The sequence below is a fragment of the Pelodiscus sinensis genome, chromosome 4 (assembly GCF_052426305.1).
Source record: "Pelodiscus sinensis isolate ZL-2025 chromosome 4, ASM5242630v1, whole genome shotgun sequence".
Lineage (NCBI taxonomy): Eukaryota > Metazoa > Chordata > Testudines > Trionychidae > Pelodiscus > Pelodiscus sinensis.
In genome coordinates, this window is record NC_143055.1 from 6988265 (window position 1) to 7008126 (window position 19862).

The following is a 19862-nucleotide window of genomic DNA, read 5'->3' on the forward strand; positions in this document are numbered from 1 at the left end:
CAACACCGTCTGATCCAGTAGGCGGGTAATCCAATGAAGATGATAGGAAAAGAGAGTCCCGGTTCCAGTGGCCAATGCAAACAGGAAAACCTTGTGGGTATTTACCACAGAAGGGTAGCACAGTTCAAAAGTCCAGGCCTCTGATTATATAGATGGTATCCAAGCTTCAGGCAAACAATACAGAGGAGCAACAAATGAGTAGATCCAAGGCTGGGGAATATCCAAGGACCCGAGCCCTTGATACCTCAGGGCTTTTATTGGCCCAGAGGCGGGAAAAGTATGCTAATGAACCTAGGTGTTGAGTGCAGCTTCCTAGGGGCTGTGTGCAGCGGTTTTGGTGCTGAGTGCACCTCTTTTGGTGCTGAGTGCACCAGATAGTAACGGGTGCACAGCCTGTTTGAGAGGGGTGCATAAGGTGGTACCGTGTGCAAATTAACAGTTTGAGCAGGAAAACCTCCATCATGTAGAGAAAAGGAACTGTCTCTTTCAAAATGGAACCCACTGAACCAACTATAATATGGCCCCTTTTCTAGGGTAACAATCTGCTCACTTAAGGGGTGCCAGAGGGGGTGTGGGCTCTGGCAGGGAGTTTGGGTGAGGAGGGGGCTCAGGGCTGGGGCAGGAGAGAGTAAGGTAAGAACTCTGGAAGGAGGCTCAGGGCTGGGGCAGGGGGTTGGGGTGCAGGAGGAATTGGGTGGTGTGCGCTCCGGATGGCTGGTGCTTACCTCAGGCAGCTCTGAGTCTTGATTGGTGATGCAGAGGGATAAAGGCAGGCTCCCTGCCTGCACTGGCCATGCATTGCTCCTGGCATATCCCTCTCTACAGCTCTTAGGGGCTGGGGCCTAGATGGCTCTGTGTTGCTCCTGCTCACAGCTCCTATTGGCTGCATTTCCTAGCCAATGGGAGCTGCGCAATTGGTGCTTGGGGCAGGAGCTGTTTGCAGAGACCTCCTGCCCCCCCACCTAGGGGCCCAGGGACATGTCATCCATTTCTGGGAGCAGGGTGGGGCCAAGGCAGATGGGACGTTTGCCTTAGCCCTGCCGCACTGCCAGACGATCTCCCTGTTTGGTTTCAGGAGCCTCTGGGAGATTGACCCCGATTTCAGGAAATTCCCTGCGAAACCAGAAGAGTTGGCAACGCTAGTCACCTTACACTTCTGATTGTAAGGCACTCTCTCAGTTGCTTATAATGTTGCCACCCATTTAACAGACCGAGTAGCACTTTTATATGCTGAGTGCTTGGAAATTTTTTGCCAAAGCAGTTCACTTGTTTCTGAGAGATGGGACAATTCATTGTTTTTTGCCCATATTAAAAAATGCAGGTGACCTTTTCTTTGAAAGCATTAGTACCCTCCATGTTTAGGAGCATGAGCTTGAAATTTGTCAGTGTGTGGCCTTTGCCCAGGATGTAACTTTTTCCAGCACCATGGAAAGCTGCACGTTTTGGACATGTGATAAGCCTTTGAAAAATACCCGTTCACACATGCTCAGTAGAGACTTTGTTGTTCGCTAAAATCTCCTAGGATTCCATCCTCACTGAGCATGCTTGAGTCTCTCTTGGCTCCTAGCTGTGACTCGACTGCCTGTAGGAGCCCTACAGAAATGCGCATGCTCCAGCCAAGGCTGAAGCTGGGTAATTCTGTGTCATGGCTGCTCTGTGACAGCCGCTGGAATTGAGCGGATAGCCCATCTCTGTGCTGTCAGTCACCCCCTATGCTAGGAGTCAGGCAGCATGAAGGAGGAAACTATCTGATTTTAATGCAGAGGGCCATTCTGTCGACGACGGGTTAAACTGGTTAAACGTGATTGACCGGTTAAACACGAAGTAAACATTATGTTAAACCAGTTACATGGGATTTTGCATCCCTGATTTGCAACCTTAAATCCGCTCCCTTGTGCGTATGTATTCCGATGCAGTTCTTAAATACATGATATGATAGCAGTTTTCAGGTATCTAAAAGGGTGTCATAGAGAGGAGGGAGAAAACTTGTTCATCTTGGCCTCTGAGGATAGAACAAGAAGCAATGGGCTTAAACTGCAGCAAGGGAGGTTTAGGTTGGACATTAGGAAAAAGTTCCTACCTGTCAGGGTGGTCAAACACTGGAATAAATTGCCCAGGGAGGTCGTGGAATCCCCATCTCTGGAGATATTTAAGAGTAGGTTAGATAAATGTCTATCAGGGATGGTCTAGACAGTATTTGGTCCTGCCATGAGGTCAGGGGGCTAGACTCGATGACCTCTTGAGGTCTCTTCCAGTCCTAGTATTCTATGATTCTATGATCACATAACTACAGTAGACTTCCGATAATCCGGAACCTATGGGACCTAGGTGGTGCCGGATTATCAAATATGCCGGACTATCAGGAGGTACTATAAGCTGGTTATATACAGGCAGTCCCCGGGTTACATGGATCCGACTTACATCGGATCCCTACTTACAAACGGGGTGAGGCAACCCCGCACTAGCTGCTTCCCCCCAGCAGACTAGGGAGATGCGAAGCTAGCGCCCCCCCCCTCCCTCCAGCAGACCAGGGAGACGCGGAGCGGCTTTTCTCAGCAGACACCTCAGCTTGAGAATAAAGGACTGAGGGAAGTGAGGTGTGGGAGAATAAAACTGAGCTCTGGAGAAATGTTTGGCTAGAGTTTCCCCTACAATATGTACCAGTTCCGACTTGCATACAAATTCAGCTTAAGAACAAACCTATAGTCTCTATCTTGTATGTAACCCGGGGACTGCCTGTGTGTAGATGTAAGTGTTCTTAACCCTTTTTATTGTACATACAGTATGCTGTAAGGTTTTAGTTTGTTTAAGCCTTTTTTACCCTTTTTGCTCAGTTCAGCTGCTGCTGCTGTTACCTTGTGACTCATTTTTTGCCGAAGCTCACTCGTTAGGCTCTTGCCATTTTGATGCTGGACTATCAGGAGTGCCGGACTATTTGATGCTGGACTATTGGAGTTTTACTGTACATGATTGTATACTGTTTTTTCCCACAGGACCCCAAACTTTCCCTGTGCAGTCAGTCACTAACTGTGTGGCGTGTGTTTTTTGGGTGCCTGACTTAAGACCCAACGTCTCACTTCCAGAAATGCTGAGGATTCACTTCCACAGAGAATGTTAATGGGAGCTGTACTTTAAATATATAACATGCTGTGTGATGCTAAGTACTGTGAAAAATCAAATCCTGGGTACCTGAAATGGGGTACTCAAAACTAGTGGATGTTTTTCTCTGTCTCTTAGTATCTGAGCTCCCCTTCTGATGAATGGGGCTAGCACCCCTCTATTTCCAGGGGTTTGGTGACGATAAATTAACTTCTATCTGAGCACTTGGCTTCTGTACTGATGAGCATGGTAGAAAAACTCAGGAGGAAATTAAGAATTCTGTCTTGAGAGCAGGGTTTGAATAGTTTGCAGTAAATAAGCCCTGAGGCCATACATTGAACAATGAGGAGAAAACAAAATATTGAATAGGCCCTCATTCAGGGAGTACCACCCATCCTGTGCTCTGAATGAGGCAGGGGATAGATAGCATGCAATCGTGCAATTAAAGACCATATCATAACGCATACCTACCAGGGGGCAGAACTAAGCATTTCCTAACTTTGGAGTGTGTGCCTTGATTAAAGGCGCAGTGTTCTTTAACATAGCTTTTGTGCATCTATACAGACTTACACTGAGGGAGCAAAAGGACCTCCTAGAGATCATGGGTGGGCAACCTGCAGCCGGCAGGTGGCCCATGGGGGTTCTGTGTGTGGCCAACAAGACCTTTTGTTTGCTATTGCCCACGTGCAGGGTTGCCAGATTCTGCTGATTTCTGTTCACGTAGGGTTCCCCCCCCCACTGGTATTATTAAAGTGATGCATGTAAAGCAAGGGCACATGAAGTGGGGTGTATGCTGATTGCACACAATATTGACTGTAAGAGCCATGGGCTCCCTTTGCATCCAGTCAAAGCACTGCTACGGTTCCGTCCTCACCCCGGCGAATTCTAGGTACGCCGGCGCAGTTAGCACAAGTACTACCCTGTCCCAGGAGAACACTTTGGTTATGACAATCTTGTGGCCCACAGAGATGAAGAAGAGCCACTCCTGTGGTCAACTCACTAGCCTAGGTTGCCCATCGCTGTCCTAGACCATTAATTCAAGTGAGAAGAGGAGAGCAGAGGACATCAGGTTCTCCCACCTTGAGCAAGTGAACGGGGGCGGGGGGACCGATCTAAGATGGCACGAGGGCCAGTAGATTACTCTGTTCTCTTCTCGCTGCAGAGTGAAATGTAGGAACAGAGAGAAGGCATTTGACAAACTGGGGATTGAAATACCATTCTTCTCTTGGCTCTCTTGGAAAAGGACTTAATGTACCACCCCTTATTCAGGGGTTGGAGCGAAGACCCAGTCAAGCAGTTTTGACAGTATGTCAGCTATACATGGTACTTCCCATCGTCAGAGCACTGGCACAGTTATTTTGCTGGTACTGACGGCATCTTTGATGGAACAATTCAGAAAAAATTGAGGCAGATTGGTTCAGGTTGAACCTCTGGTCTGGCACTCAATGATCTGGTATGATTGTAGTTAGCCTAATGTCTTCTTAACAAGGGTGTAGCCCAGTTTCCCTCGGTCCCATAAAGTTTATTTACAGCTACTAGTCGTGGTTGTCATTGTTCTGTGCTGTGATTTAGCTCAACTTTACCCAAATATCTTCTAAGGCCAGTAAGCAGTGGAAGGGTTGGTAATACTGCTAGACAATATTGACCTCCCATGGTTTGGCAAATTTTCTGATTCGGCACTGGTTTGGTCCCAAGGATGCTGAACTAGAGGTTTAACCCCTACAAGTGAAATGCCAGGTGAAGTGAAGTTTGCATCTGACTAAATATTGCACAATCTGAATCTTTTTTCCAAGTCAAGGTTAAATTAGATATAAATGAATTTTATATTTTTGTAGCAAACTCTGCCATTCTTTGATTAAAGTTGGGCTTTTTTTATGGTTTGTACAAAACACAAAATTGCATCTCCGTATTGACATTTGGTAGGATATTTTCTATTGTGAAAAAATAACTAATCCTCATATAAAGCAGCTGAAATCTGCGATACCACCACCAAAAATCCCTACCTTGGATCACAGTTAAACAAGGATAGTTGAACAAATTCTGTTTCCTCCTGCAGTGTCATGTACATTTTTTTGCAAACAGAGCAGAAACATCACTGATCTCCCTTTGGGGATGAAATGTTGCCAGATTTTTCAGTACATTCTTCCTAATCAATTGCGGAACTTCAGAGCTTGGGAGAGAATGTGATGTATTTGCCTGCCAGACTGCTAACAGGAAAATAAAAAATGTTCAGCTGAGATCATGGGCAAAATGTGAATGGATTCGAAGAAGAATTTAAAGAGGAAATGGAAAGTGTTATGTTTGTTTCAATAAATTCATTAAGGGATCCCAAACAATTGTGGCTTTCTAAGCCCCAGGCTTCTATTTCAAGAAAAAGTAGAAACTTGTTTAAATTTTGCTGTCTGTATTACTTTCCATGAGACTTTTGTAATCCAAATGTTTTTGGCTTATTTGGAACTTTTTAAGAGGCACCAACTGTTGTTTACTGTTGTTGTTTTCTTGCTCTGAAGAAAGAAGAATTAGGAAACTGGACATTTTTCTAACCAGGGTGGGGATTGTGGTGGTACAAGTTCTGAGGCAGAACATAAACCAAAAACTCATGCCACTTTTCTGTTTCCATGGACTCCACGCGCCAAATGACCCCATTGCTTCTGCTTCTTATTAAAACCCTCCTACCTGTTTGTCTCTCCCCACCCTCTGCTTTGCTGACTCTTTGAGTAGGAGATCTGGTACGGTTTATTCACTTCTACCCAGCATTATTAGCATCCATCCTTCTCTCTGGTTCTAGCCAAGACTAAATGTCTGCCCTTCACCTTTGGCCCACTCAATTCTAATTGTTGACCTTCCCCTACCTACCTCCTTGACCTCTCCCTTTTTTTTTTAACGAAAGCATGTCACAATCTTCCCCACTCTTCAGAAATCCTCTGTAATAATGCCCCTCCATCTACCACCCTCCCTCTGCTTCTTCACTTTCAAATCTGCCTGGTAACATGGTTAGAATTTACACCATGTTGACCATCCCATCCTTCTTCTCGAAATCTTTTGCTGTTTGTTTTCAGGACTGACAACTGCTGTTCGCTTCCTATCTGATTGCTTCCCTAGCCCACTGCCATTGGCTTAGGCTATGTCTACACTGGCGGCTTCTTGCACAAGAGCAGCTGTTCTTCCGCAAAAACTTGTCGGGTGTCTAAACTGCACACGTGTTCTTGCGCAAGTAAATTTACAGTCTAGCGTCGGAAAACAGGGCTTCTTCCAGAAGAGTTATTCCTCTTCCTATGAGAAATAAGCCCTCTTCCACAAGAGGGCAGTGTAGACAGGCAACATGAATTTCTTGCGCAAGAAACCTCTATGGCTAAAATGGCCATCAGAGCTTTCTTGCGCAAGAGAGCGTCCACACTGCCATAGGCGCTCTTGCGCAAAAGCACATGCCAGTGTAGATGTGCTCTTATGGAAGACTTTTTGCACAAGAACTCTTCTGCAAAACAGTTCTTGCTAGTATAGACATAGCCTTAGTCCTATCTGGAACTGCATATCAACTGGCTTGTGGCCACCCATGCCTTGGTAGCACCCAAATATTGAAAAGCATTCAGCCACATGTGCCCATGGGTTGGGCTGGTCAGATGTAAAGCTGTGTGTTAACAATGTACTTCCACTATTTTAACTGGAGTATAGAACCTTACTAAGCTCCCCAAACAACTGCGCCTAAGAAGGATGGCAATAAAGAACCAGGAAGCAACTTGAAGTACGTCAGAGAGAAAAGAACAAAGTGAATTGTGAGCAGCCCTGTCCAATTCTGCCAGGGACTGAAATGAGTCAACAGTGCCTCTCTACTGTGTGTAAGGTGGCTGATTACTGATATATGATTAGATACCAGGTATTATCCATCCCTGAGATGACATCATCTACATAAAAATTGTAGTCTCTGTGCTGGACATGATTCAGAGCCTTGATTGACAACGTTAAATGGAACCATCCCAGTCTCAATGTTTGAAGAGTTTTCTTGCCACAACCTGTTCTAAAACCTTAAGCAAAAACGATCACTCAAATACTGACTAGCTAGATTGCCAGTGTCGAGAGATGACCTTCCTTGAGCGGAGACATGCGCTTCCTTTTAAATCGGTTGACAGCCTGCCCTCCTCAAAGAAGGCTGTAATAATGTCAACCAGCAGAAGACCCTGGTACTCGCCAACTGGTCCCTTCCTGCATGGGGAGACAAGGATTCAAAGCACAGCTGGTGGTATGAAGTTCTTCCAAAATGTCCGTAAGCAGCACTGGCTGAAATTCAAGCCCTGAAGACCTTGTTTTTATTTCCTCCCCACGTGTTACCACGTCGCCATGGACACAGACGTTTGGTCTACATTGAATTGATTCTCAGGCCGCGTAGTTACCTGATGTGAGTCCATCACTTGCAAGGAAACATTAGAAATTGTGTGAAGATGGTCCCCATTAGCTGGGCTTTCCACCACCTGAATGAAATCTGCTGAAGGCGCCACCACAGTGCAATGCTGTGATGGAGAGAGGAAAATGTTTACTGTGCAGCAGTGGCTCGAGAATCTAAAGTCTGAAGGACAACAGTAATGAATGGAAGCCCACAGTTTCTGTCACCTTGTATTCTAGCCATTTTCTCAGAGATGAATGGTACCTGCTGATTGCAGGGAGGGTCACAATTTAAAGGTCACCCTGATCCTCAGCAGCTTGAGTCACTCCTAGGGTTGTCAGCCCTCAAGGACTGTCCTAGAGTCTCTAGGAATTAGATTAATTTTTAATTAAAGATTTATGTCGTGGGGAAACCTCCAGGAATGTGTCAAGCCAAAATTGGCAGCCCTTCTCTCTCTCTCTCTCTCTCTCACTCTCTTATCTCACACACGCATACACACATGGCATGCCCCTCCCTGCAGTTGGCTGCTCCCTCTCCCTACTGTGGGAGAAATCTGGCAGGGCCATGAGACCCTGCATGCTGCCCCATCTATCGCTTCTGCATTCTCCCTCCCCCATGAGCACTTGCAGGTAAACCATGGTGAACTTCAAGGGTGGTGCTGGGGAACAGGGTTGCTGAACGGCTGCTGTTTTGGCAACCAGGCACAAAACATGATCTAGTCCTGCAGATAACATGTTCTCCCCAGAGCTCGCTGGAAGCCCTCAGGCGGGACGATTCAGAATTGTAGAAATGGGTAAGCATGTCCCTTGTGCCATTTGTGTAAAGTGTGTGTGACGGGGTAGTCAAGTTCTTAACTTTTTCTCATGATAGGGAAGGGCAATGGAAAAGTTTTCAATTGGGTAGTCTTGTATTTCTTGTTCTAGAAGTCTCAGAAGAGTCGCCGTATTAGTTTGTATCTGCAAAATCAATGAGGAGTCCTTTGGCACATTAAAGACAAATAGATGGATTTGGGCATGGGCGTTTGTGGGTAAAAACCACTTCATCAGATGTATCTGGCAAAAGTGGGTTTTACCCAGGAAAGCTTATGCCCATGCCTATTAGTATTTAAGATGCCATAGAACTCCTTGTTTTTCTTGTTCTAAAAGGCACACTCAAACTCATGGGAGCCCTCCTCTGAAAGTAGTAGGGCCTTATAAGCCCTGAATAGTCTGATGAACTCTACTTTCTGAGAATGGAAGCTGGCACAGGCTTCTGACCTAAACCAAAAAATGCATAAGCAGCATCTTCTTTTGTCAGCATATATTGTGCAAGAACAAGCCTAAAAAAAAAATCATTTGCAACAGGAAGTACCGAGGTTCAAGTGTCATAGTTTAGAGTTCCTGTTTGCGGTCTTGAAATTAGGTAGTTTTTTGTTTTGTGAATGCTAACGTTAGCCTGATGTCCTGAAAAACGTATTTGAGTTTAAACACTTTCTGACCAGTCCTTTTACATTTGGATTGCTTACAAGGATTAAAAAAAAGAATCTGTGTTGCATTAGTTTTTGTTCAACTGACTTTTTTTTTTTTTTTTTTTTTTTTAATGTTCAGTAACTAGTTGCTGTAGCTTGGTGATCTGTCCGTATATTTTGAGAGTACGGTGGCATGTGACTCGCTGCTGCGGCCACCTCTTCTGGATGTCCTGGGATTCAGTTCTGCTAACCCTCTCCTGGTGGTGGTTCATCAGTCCTTTCTACTGCAGGGACCCATGTCCCTTCCAGGACTGCAACGTCCTCTTTGGGGGAAAAAGCCCTCTGGCTGTGCCCCCCTCTTCTGGGGATGTCACAGTTTTCGGTACAGCTGATTCCTTCAGTGGCTTCTGCAGCCAATTGCGTGGCCGCTTCCTCCGTGGCAAAGTGACGAAGGGGGGACCCAGCCCCGCCCACTACTCCACAGTCCTGGCCAGGGACCCTGTAGATAGCAGCCATGTGCTGCATAACTTCTCAGTACTTTTCTTTGTGGTACTTCCCCACAGTCTCCAGTATCCTCTTTGCCCTTGCCTTCAGGTAGGGTTGCCAGATGGTTTCAGAAGAAATACCAAACAAGAACAACAACAAAAAACATGCCAGGAAAAAGTTTGTTGAGCCAAAAAAAAAAAGAAAGGGGAAAAAAAAGAACCAACCCCAGAATCCAACACCGTGGCCCCTTTAAAAAACATGTGGTGGTGAGGCTTTTTGGCCCTAACAGGCCACCCGCCAACTTCCCTCCCTGTGTAGGGTTGCCAGGTGTCCAGTACTCACCTGGACAGTCTGGTATTTTCACCTCCTGTCAGGTAAAAAAATTCCGAGAATACCGGACACCTAAAATGTCCAGTATTTTCGGATTTTTTCCCCCCCGTCCAGGAGGTGAAAATGCCAGGCATCTGGCAATCCTACAAACACTCAGCGCCCAGCCTCCCCTTCCTCCCCCCGCCCCCCCCCCGGCCTCTCCTCTCCCCAGCTCCCAACATCCTCATTTTAAAAAATTTTTTACTGTCTCTCAGCAGTTGAGTGGCACGTATAAGATGAATGTTCTTAACAGTTGCACAAGTTTCAACATCACATATTGCATTAATTAGCACCATTGCTGGCAGTCTCCGGGTAGAGATCAAAGGCTGAATGTACATTGGCATTAAACTATGCCTTCATCACTAGAAACGGCCTGGTTTAGGTTTATAGGGAAGGTGCTTTGCTGTGTCTTTTCTGCAGATAAATGGGAAGCTTCCTTTTATATGGCTGTCACTTCCCCTTTCACCAGCACTGTAGTCATGCGAATAATGCTGAAAAAGTGTCTCAGGGTAACTGTGTTAGTCTGTCATTTTAAAAACAACCAGCAGTCCTGTGGCACCTTAGAGACTAACCAATAGGAATTTTATAACAAGAAACAAGTGTATTTTGCAACTATTCTGTTGCTTATATAAATTAATGTTACTGTTTGTTTTTTTTATATTTTTAAAGGTTTTTTTAGCAACATTTTTAAACACAAGTTACTTGGCCTCTCTGAATTGTTTGCTATGCCATGCAACCTGTGCCACATCTTGTGTGGGACTCTGAGGTTTACTAATGCTAACAGGTAGAGCAGCATTCTTCTCCAAGCCTGTGGCAGAACTCTGCTCTGGTATTCTGTGCTTCCTGAATGTGTAGATCAGTGTTTCTCAATCTTTTTTTTTTTTAATTTTTTTTTATAAAGTACCCCTTTAAAACAATGATAAGCACCCCCAGTACCTACAGTTTTCAGACACACAACATTTTTTTTTCTACCATTGCAACACATTTGTTTAAACAACTTAATCATAGGTGGGTGGGCGATGAAATTTTTGGGTATAAAAAGTACAAAAATAATAAAGTATTGCAAAACTTAAAAATTCAGTTTTCTCCAAATTTAAATTGTTGATGTACTCCCCAGATGCCCCATAGGGTACTCATACCACTGGTTGAGAAACACTGGTGTAGAAAACTGTGATTTCTGCAGAAGTAACAATTTAGAAGTAGAAAATCCTCTTTAGGCTTGAGGAGATAAAGGTACTATCAAAGAAAAATGTTAAAATATTCTTTTTGTTGGTTTGTTTTCCTTGTGGGGAAAAATGCTTCATGTAACGAGGGACATGTTCTTTATGGTCTTGGTTCGATAGCTTGTGGAGGGCGAAGAGTATAATGAAGAAATGTGTTAATTTTATTTGCAGGTTATCTTAAGTGTGATACCGATGACGGCTGTGAGAACAAAGAAGAAGTCGGAGGAGAAGAGCTCTTTGACACTGTAAATTCCTCAATTGTTTCCGGGGACAGCATCAGATTCTTCGTGAATGTCAATTTGGAAGTACAACAGAATGTCGCTGGTAAGTGCCTTGTGTTCTCTACAATCCTTATTGAAATGTGAGGAAGTCAGACTATGCCTGCCGTGACCTCTCTGCCTTTCTGAGGCAGACTTCCACTGGTCGATATTTGCCTCACAAATGCTATGGTATCCAAAGGAGATTTTCAACATCACATCTAACTACTATTGACTTTCAGTGACAGGCACCTAAATACCCCTGGGCTTCTGAAAAGCTGACCCCAAGGGATGCCTACAAGCCCCCATTGACTTCCGTGGGAGTTGGAAGTGCTCAGCATTTTTAAAAATTGAGATTCTTTTATGTAACTGCCGCAGGGTGACCAGAGCAGGGGTCGGCAACCTACGGCACACGTGCCATAAGTGGCATATGAACCTCTCTTACATTTCTATTGGCTGCCTGTCACCTGGTTTAGGTAAGGGACATAGTTAACCTCTTAGTCCCCAGGATGCTGGCTAACCCTCATGATCATGGCAGCCTTGCTCCCATCAATATAAGCGCCTTACCACACCAACATGACAACTTCACCTCTGTGCGGACATGGGGCTTAAGTTGGTGTAGTTATGGCAGGGCCTGAGTTGGAGTGGGGGGGCCTGTGGACCCCCTGCTGCAGGCAGGAAGTGCACTGACTAGAGCGCTGGAGCAGCCCCTGCCTGCAGGGCATCTGTGGGTGCTGCAGCACCTGTCCATGGTGGGCTCCCTGTGGGGCTGGAGGAGCCTTGCTCCAGCCCCACCAGTTAAGCAGCTAAACCTTCACATCCCTATCTTCAACAGGGGAGAGTGAGAAGCCCGAACATCCCAGAGCCTAGTAGAAAAAGCATTTTCCTGTTGTGTGGGAGACCTGTCCAGGGATCTCCCACATCCCTGGTGACTGTCTTGACTATTGGGCTAAAACTTATAAGGAGGGCACCTCCTCCTCTCATGTTGTGAAAGGGATCTAAGTCCTGACAGTTATTTTTGAACAGAATTCTTTGAATTAATCTCACATTTGCGAAGTGCTTTGGGTTGATTTGAAACTGCATTTTTCAGAGAATAAATGAATTGGTCTGAAAAATTTCACCCCATTCTAATGACTAATGCAGGAGTTACAGAACGCAAAGCACAATAATCATGGATAATTATCTAGCTTGAAGAAGGCTGGTCAAATGACTCTGTTTCCTGTAAAGAGCTCTTCTATTTCTAGGCTGGGCAGCACAAAGGATCCTGTGTTCATAAAGGTTGTGTATATTCTACCCCACATATGTTGTTCAGAGAGGCTAACTTGCTTTTTAATTCTTATATTCCAAGGCCAGAAGAGACCATTGTGATAATCTAGTCTGATACCTTGTAGATCACATACCAAGTAACTCCCCTTCCCTCCCCCAAATAATTCCTACTGCATATTTTTTAGAAAAAAAAAATCCAGTCCTTGGTAACTTATTCCAATTATTAATTATCATCACTTAAAAAAATGCCCTGTTTGCAGTCTGAATGTGTTGAGCAGGCAAATCTTAAGTAGGAATAGAGAGGTTATTAACTGTTGTTCCTTCTATTTTTGCTTCTATATTTGGCATCAGTATGACCAGTGCTGGAATACTGTGCCCAGTCCTGGTGCCCCTAGTTCAAGAAGGATGTTGATAAACTGAAGCAGATTCAGAGGAAACCCCTGTGAATCATTAAAGCAGGGGTGGGGAACCTTTCTTGGGTCAGTGGCCCTGATCTACAGAAAAATCTGTTGGGAGCCGCACATTCCCCTCACACACCAGAGCCTGTGGGGGCTCAGGCTAGTAGATTTTTGTGGCCCCCCCTACACTCTGAGGTGGGGCCAAAAATGAGGAGTCAGTGTGTGGGAGGGGGTTGCTGGGAAGCAGGCTTGAGGTGTGGGGTATGTGCGGTAGGGTGGGTGCAGGAGTGGGGTGGGGGTTGGTGGGTCTAGGAAGGTGGTAGGGTGCAGGAGCGGGCTGGGGGTGCGAGGCTTGAGTGACCTTGGGGGTGCAGGAACAATCTGGGGGTGCAGGGTCTGGGTGATTGGGGGGGCACTTACCTGGGGGGACACATGGCTCCCACTGCTCCCATTGCTGCTCCTATTGGCCATGATTACGGAACAGCTTTCTCCCCCCCGCCCCCCAGGAAGAACCTAAGGCTATGTCTAGACTACGGGGAAGATTCGAAAGAGGATATGCAAATTTCCTGGGAATTTGCATATCTTCTTCCAATCTCACTTTCGAAAGTGAAAGTAGTTGAGTTGTGGATTTTTCAGTGGATTTTTTTTTTGATTGTCTTTAAAGTGCTGCCAGACTGTTTGTTATTTTTTAAGTTTTTCCTGTTACAGACGAACTCTGCTACCCCTCTGAAGCTTTTGTACATGTGGTCAGCCGGGGGAGGGGAGAAGGAGGTGTCTCCCTAGGCAGATGAGCCTAGCTCCAAGCAACCTAGCATTGGATAACCCAGGAAGAGACAGATGGATGGCCAATAGGGTTAATGGGAAAATATGCTAGAATTTCTTTACCCTAAGTTACTAGGAGTCACCCTGCCAGGCTGGGAGGATGGGGGCGGGGAGGGAAGGGAAGGAATACTGGGACTTGAGCTCTGAATCCCAGAGGGAAACTGCTCTGAGAGGACAGATAACTTATCTTAGACTTATTCCCTTTTCTGGTATGCATGTAAATCCTGAAGCTGACTCTTAGTTTATTATTTTGTGTAATTTCCAGTATTTCCTTACTATTTCATCTTTGTGATTTTTATATTTAAGCTTTTAGTTAAGTTTTAGCTCAAACAGGTCTGTGGCAGGTGCGCCAACATGAGCAGGAGTCTGAGGGGGCTTGTGTTGTGCCTTGGGTGAGGGATGAGCCAGAAGTTGGCGTGTCTGATAGTTCCGAACTCAGGAAGGGCGGACTGGGGAGACTTGGGAGCAGCAGCGCTGGTGGCATCGCCCCGCAAGGAGTAAGTGGGCTGGTGAGAGCTTGGGAGAAGGGGTTGGGTAGAGCAGGGGCAGGAAGAGGGTTAACCCAGGCCCCACATCCTCCTAGGGGCGGCCCTGGTGATGGAAGCCCATACTGCTCAGGGTGATCCTTGGAGGAAGGCTCCTATCCCACCTTCGGGTCATAATCACTGGTAAAAGTACCTAGAGCTGTTAGGAGTAGGTGCCTGAAAGAGGTGTAAACAGAGTAGAATTCTGGGCCCGGTGAGAGGCCTGCTCTCATTCCTTCCAGTTTATAACCTCAAGTAATGGATGCACAGCTTGGTGCTAGGGATGTTAAAAGACAGTTAATTAGGGAGCTGTGTAACTGCTGACAATCTTAGCAGTTACACGGCCACACACTATGGACTCTGCGGTATAAAGCTCATAGTGCTGAGTCCACAGTGCAGACAGCTCCCTGGGAGCGGGGCTGGAAGCCAGGGCATGCCAAGAGCTTAATACTTTATACGTTTTATACTGCAGAGCCTGCAGCACGGGCTGGCAGCCGGCTCCCCCCATCTGCTGGCTCCCAGCTGTTGCCATGCACTGTATCAGAGGCAGCAGCATGGGGTGGCAGCTGGCTCCCTGGGAGCTGCTGTGTGTGGGGAGCAGGCTTTTAAGCTAGCTCCCAGCCCCACTCCCAGATACCAGCCCTGCTCCCAAGGAGCTGGCTGCTGCCCCATGCTGCATGTTCTGATACAGAAACCCCAATGTGGCGCAGCAGCCAGCTCCCCAGGAGCGGGGCCTGGAGCCGGTGTGTAGCAGTTACAGTAACTGATGAAGCATGAGCTTATCAGTTAACCGTTTAAATTGTTATTCTGTTACATCTCTGCTTGATACATGTGTAATTAGATACTCTATAGTTTTATTTTAAAATACCTTTGTGTGGGATTAAACAATGTTGAGCAGCAGAGCATAGCATGGGCCATAAAATGTGGCAATTACTTAACTATTATCTTAGCTCTGTACTACATGGAAGGGTGTAGCTAACAAATAGAATTTACATTATTAAAAAATTCTCTTGTATGTCACATGTGGCAGTCTTCATCATTAGCTAGCCTAGGCTATTACTATATGAACCAGCTTTCTTCCATATCCTGAGTGCCCAGATAGAACAAAATACAGGACTATGTAGCACTTTAAAGACTAACAAGATGGTTTATTAGATGATGAGCTTTCGTGGGCCAGACCCACTTCCTCAGATCAGGTAGTGGAAGAAAATAGTCACAACCATATATACCAAAGGATACAATTAAAAAAAGTGAACACATATGAAAAGGACAAATCACATTTCAGAATAGAAGAGAGATGCGGGGGGAGGAAGGTAAGTGTCTGTGAGTTAATGATATTAGAGGTGGGGAAAGGTAAATGTCTGTGAGCTAATGGTATTAGAGGTGATAATTGGGGAAGCTATCTTTGTAATGGGTAAGATAGTTATTGTCTTTGTTGAGACCGACACGTAGAGTGTCGAATTTTAGCATGAATGACAGTTCAGAGGATTCCCTTTCAAGTGCAGATTTAAAAGGCTTCTGGAGCAGGATGCAGGTAATTAAGTTGTTGAGACAGTGTCCTTTCTGGTTGAAATGGCAAGAAACTGTTTTTTCTTTGTGATCCTGTCTAATATCTGTTTTGTGGGCATTGATCCTTTGGCGAAGTGTCTGAGACGTTTGTCCAATGTACAAAGCAGACGGACACTTTCGGCACATGATAGCATAAATTATATTTCTGGATGCGCAGGAATATGTATTCTTGATCTTATAACTCATTTGGTTAGGCCCAATAATGGTATCAGCAGAGTGAATATGTAGACAAAGCTGGCAACGGGGTTTGTTGCAAGGGAAGGTACCAGGGTTGGTATTAGTGTGGTATGTCCTGTGGTTGTTGGTAAGAATCATCTTGAGGTTAGGTGGTTGTCTATAGGAGACTATGGGTCTGTCTCCCAGAGCCTCTTGGAGTTTAGTATCCTGTTCCAGTATAGGCAGTAGTTTATTGATAATGTGTTGGACAGGTTTAAGTTGGGGGTTGTAGGTGATGACAAGTGGTGTTGTATTGTTGGTTTTCTTGGGTCTGTCTTGTAGTAGATGGTTTCTAGGTATTCGTCTGGCTCTTTCAATTTGCTTTCTTATTTCTCCAGGTGGGTAGTTGAGATTTATAAATGCTTGGTAGAGATCCTGAAGTTTCTGGTCTCTGTCAGTGGGATTAGAGCAGATGCGGTTGTATCGAAGGGCTTGGCTATAGATGATGGATCGTATGCCCAGATAGGATCAGGTTGTATCAGTTCTAGCACTGGGATCACTGAACTAGTTCACATACACCAGTGCTGTTCCCTTGTGATTGTTGGAGAGTGCACGGGACAGTTGGTTCTTCAGTCGCTGGTATTGCGGCCATCGGATAGAGGTGACGAGGCTGTCGTCTTTGGCAGAGGTCGATCGGCTGTACTGTGGAGTGGCTGAGCTGCTTTCTGGTGGGACGGGCTCGAGATATTTACAGGCAGGGCTAGACAAACCCCGGCGAGAATGGGGCTCGCGGTGCGACCGGTTGAAATCTACTCGCTGCGGGCGAGTAGATTCAGCCATTTGTCAAGCCCTGTTTACAGGCATTTCCTTGTGTTTGCCTGCGGCCTTTCTGCTGCTCATCCTGTGTATATAAGCAGAGGTGGCAGGTTTGCAGAAATTCTGGTGGTGTCCCGAGCCTGCACCTCTCCCCCAACTAAACTCCCCTCCCCCCCCCACACCTGCCTAAGACTCTGGGAGGGAGTTTGTGGGAAGGAGGGGTGTGGGCTGCGGGAGGGAGACTGGATGCTCGAGGCAGGCTCTGGGCTAGGGCAGGGGGTGGAGGTGTAGGAAGGAGGTGAGGAGTGCAGGCTCTGGGAGAGGGTGGGGTATGGGGGAGGAGGAGATGGGGGTGCAGCTCTTACCTAGGGGACACTTCTCTGGCAGCAGCCCCTAAGTGGGGGGCCAGAGGGGTCTCAGTGCATTGCTGTCCACAGGCACCACCGCTGCAGCTCCCAGTGGTAGGAGCAGCGTGTGGGGACACCTCCCTGGGGGGGTGCAGGGACATGCCAGCAGGAAGTCACCCTAACCCCGCTGCACTGCCGGTGGTGGCGAAGGGGGGCCCTTGGGCCCTTTTAAATGGTCTGGGGGTGGCAAGTGGGCCGGGGAACCCAATGGGGAGGAGCGCACAGGATGGCAGATGGGTTTAGGGAAGAGCAGAGCCCCCAAGCCAGGAATATTCCCATGCCCGGGCACCAGAGGCCCATATAATTTGCCACCCATGTACATGGGAGGTGCTGAGAGTGTGATGTTCGTGCTTTCTGAAAGAACAGCCGGAGCAAAGCTGTTGTACGATAAGGTACTCTGCTTCTTCAGCTTCTTTGAGCCGGGAAAGGTTTGAATGAAGAATTGATGATGGTAGAGAAAGTCTGTCTGGGTTTGTGATGGAGGCTATACAAGGTTGGGAAGATCTGTGGGCTTGTTTTTAAGACTCCTTTCAATGTATGTTGCAAACAGACCAGCGGAGGAATTGACATGGTCTCCACATCTCCGGGGAGACATGTCCAATAAAACCAAGAAATGCTCTTATCTCCTTCCCGTATGGGCCTCTGTAGCAATTTGCTGCCCCAACCCTAGTCACTGCGTTCTCCTCCCCCATTTCCCTCGCTGATCTGCCCTGTGGCAAGAGGTCTCCCCTCCACAGGATTAGCATCCCCTTTCTGCTCTGCATCAAAGAGTTTTCAGGTCCCACACAGGGCTGAGGACAGACCTGAGGTATGGGGCAGCTCAGCTCCACCTCTGGAAGGAGCGGAGCTAAGGCTCAATAATTCCAGCCCGCAGTACTTCCTGGACCGCACTGCTCTGGGCTCCAGTGGTGATTTAAAGTCCCCAGGGCTCCAGCGCCTGCTGCCGCCACGCTGGCTCTTTGAAATTGCTGGGAACTGTCCCCTTTTCCCCTCTCCCCCATTGGCAGCCCTGGTCCCAACAAAGCTCTGAATTTTGTGGCATTAGGTTCTTGCAGTGTTCCTTCCAATCCCCTGCAAGAGAGGCCACAAGAGTGGATCAAGGGATGAAAAAATGCCCAGGGAGGAAGGAGAAAGGCTTGAGAAGTTCTCTGAGTGATGCTGGCAGTCAGTAGTTCATGTGCCCCATGGTGCTAGTTGCTACCGTTTCATGATCTGTTTGCAAACTGTATCTTTTTAAATACGTATTTCCTATCACTTCCCCTAACTGCAGCAGTGAGCCTGAGTGTTTGTGCTTAAAAGCTGAAGAGAAAAAAAAAATCCTGGTTATTAGAGATTGGTGAAAAGTCCATCTGAAGGAAGGATGTGGCTTTGTTAGAAATAATAGTGGAACACAATTTACATTTCACAAGAAATTATAAAGATTGCTCCACCCTCTAGACAATCGACCATTCCTAGATACCGAGAGCCAACAGTTTCCTGTAATACACTCCAGAGACACACACGCGTGCACACACTCGCTTGCTGCTTTTCTAGCAAAACAGGAGCTTTCCAGCATGCTGCCAGGCCCCGATTAAGATGCTTTTTTAAAAAAAGGGGGGTGAAGAACATGGTGGTGGCGCCAAGGAATTCCAGGGAGAGTAGTGTCCAGAGACAAGTGGTCTGGGCCTGACTGGGTATCACTCTACACACAATAGTCACATTTCCTTACATGAATACCACAGGCCTTTTTATGTCTATGGTACAATGCTGACCCCGGGATTACATCTGATAACTCCTGTTTTAGAAGTTTGATGTCAGTGTGGGATGTTGGACTCTTAGGGTTTCCTAAACTATAATGGAAAGTGAATACACCAATTGTGTTGTTGCGTAGCTGTGAGGGGTGGCCTCCCTTGGAGCTTCCTGGCCAGGGTATTTTCAAAGCACGGTTTACAAACTTTCCCTCCCCCACCTCCACCCTCTTTCTGTGCCTAACACAAGTATTTATACAAGAGGACTGTGCTAATTCTAGATCCTTCACAGTGGGTTTGCTTCGGCGGTGTCTGGAAGCCCAGATATATTTGGGAGAGGTTTATTTTTGTGCCTTATTTGAGCAAGTTACCATTTTAAGTAGGGTCTTTTCCAACACAATGATAGGGCCAGATGAGTAGAATAGTTTTCTTGAAGGTATCAAAACTTGTTGTTTCAACAGATTTGGCTCTGCATAGTTATTTGGGGAGAGGTGGTACCTTTCTGTAGATACAAGACGGCTTTTCTCTCTGCCCACATCTTCTATGAGGGAAAGTAAAAATTCGTCAAAATGCCACCTTTATTTCCCTCAAAACGAACCACTAGCCAGAAGGTGAGCTGTGATCACCAGTTTAAGAACTAAGCACATGTCCTTTAGATTGGTTATCTTGCTAACCTCCTCCGCCCCCAAGGCCACTTGTTTCTCTCATTCATGCAGTAAGTCTCTGGAATTGTAAGCTGTTTGGGGCAGGGAATGTCATTGCTTACATGACACCTAATCATAGAATACTAGGACTGGAAGGGGCCTCGAGAGGTCATCGAGTCCAGTCCCCTGCCCTCATAGCAGGACCATAATATAATGAGGTATCCTCTGGTAATAGCCTGAACATGTTACCATTCTAAATGTAAATCATGGGGTG

The 19862-nt window shown here is 46.4% G+C and overlaps 1 protein-coding gene across 7 annotated transcripts in view; it reads left to right on the plus strand.

The window, feature by feature from the left end:
- The window catches only part of SLC4A11 (solute carrier family 4 member 11), a 256640-nt gene that overhangs the window by 125921 nt on the left and 110857 nt on the right, over positions 1-19862 (plus strand). For all 7 annotated transcript variants that reach the window (XM_025179543.3, XM_075931014.2, XM_089777745.1 and 4 more), the window contains exon 3: positions 11174-11326. In XM_025179543.3, the coding sequence (XP_025035328.1) occupies positions 11174-11326 (153 nt within the window). The remainder of the gene's footprint in view (positions 1-11173; positions 11327-19862) is intronic.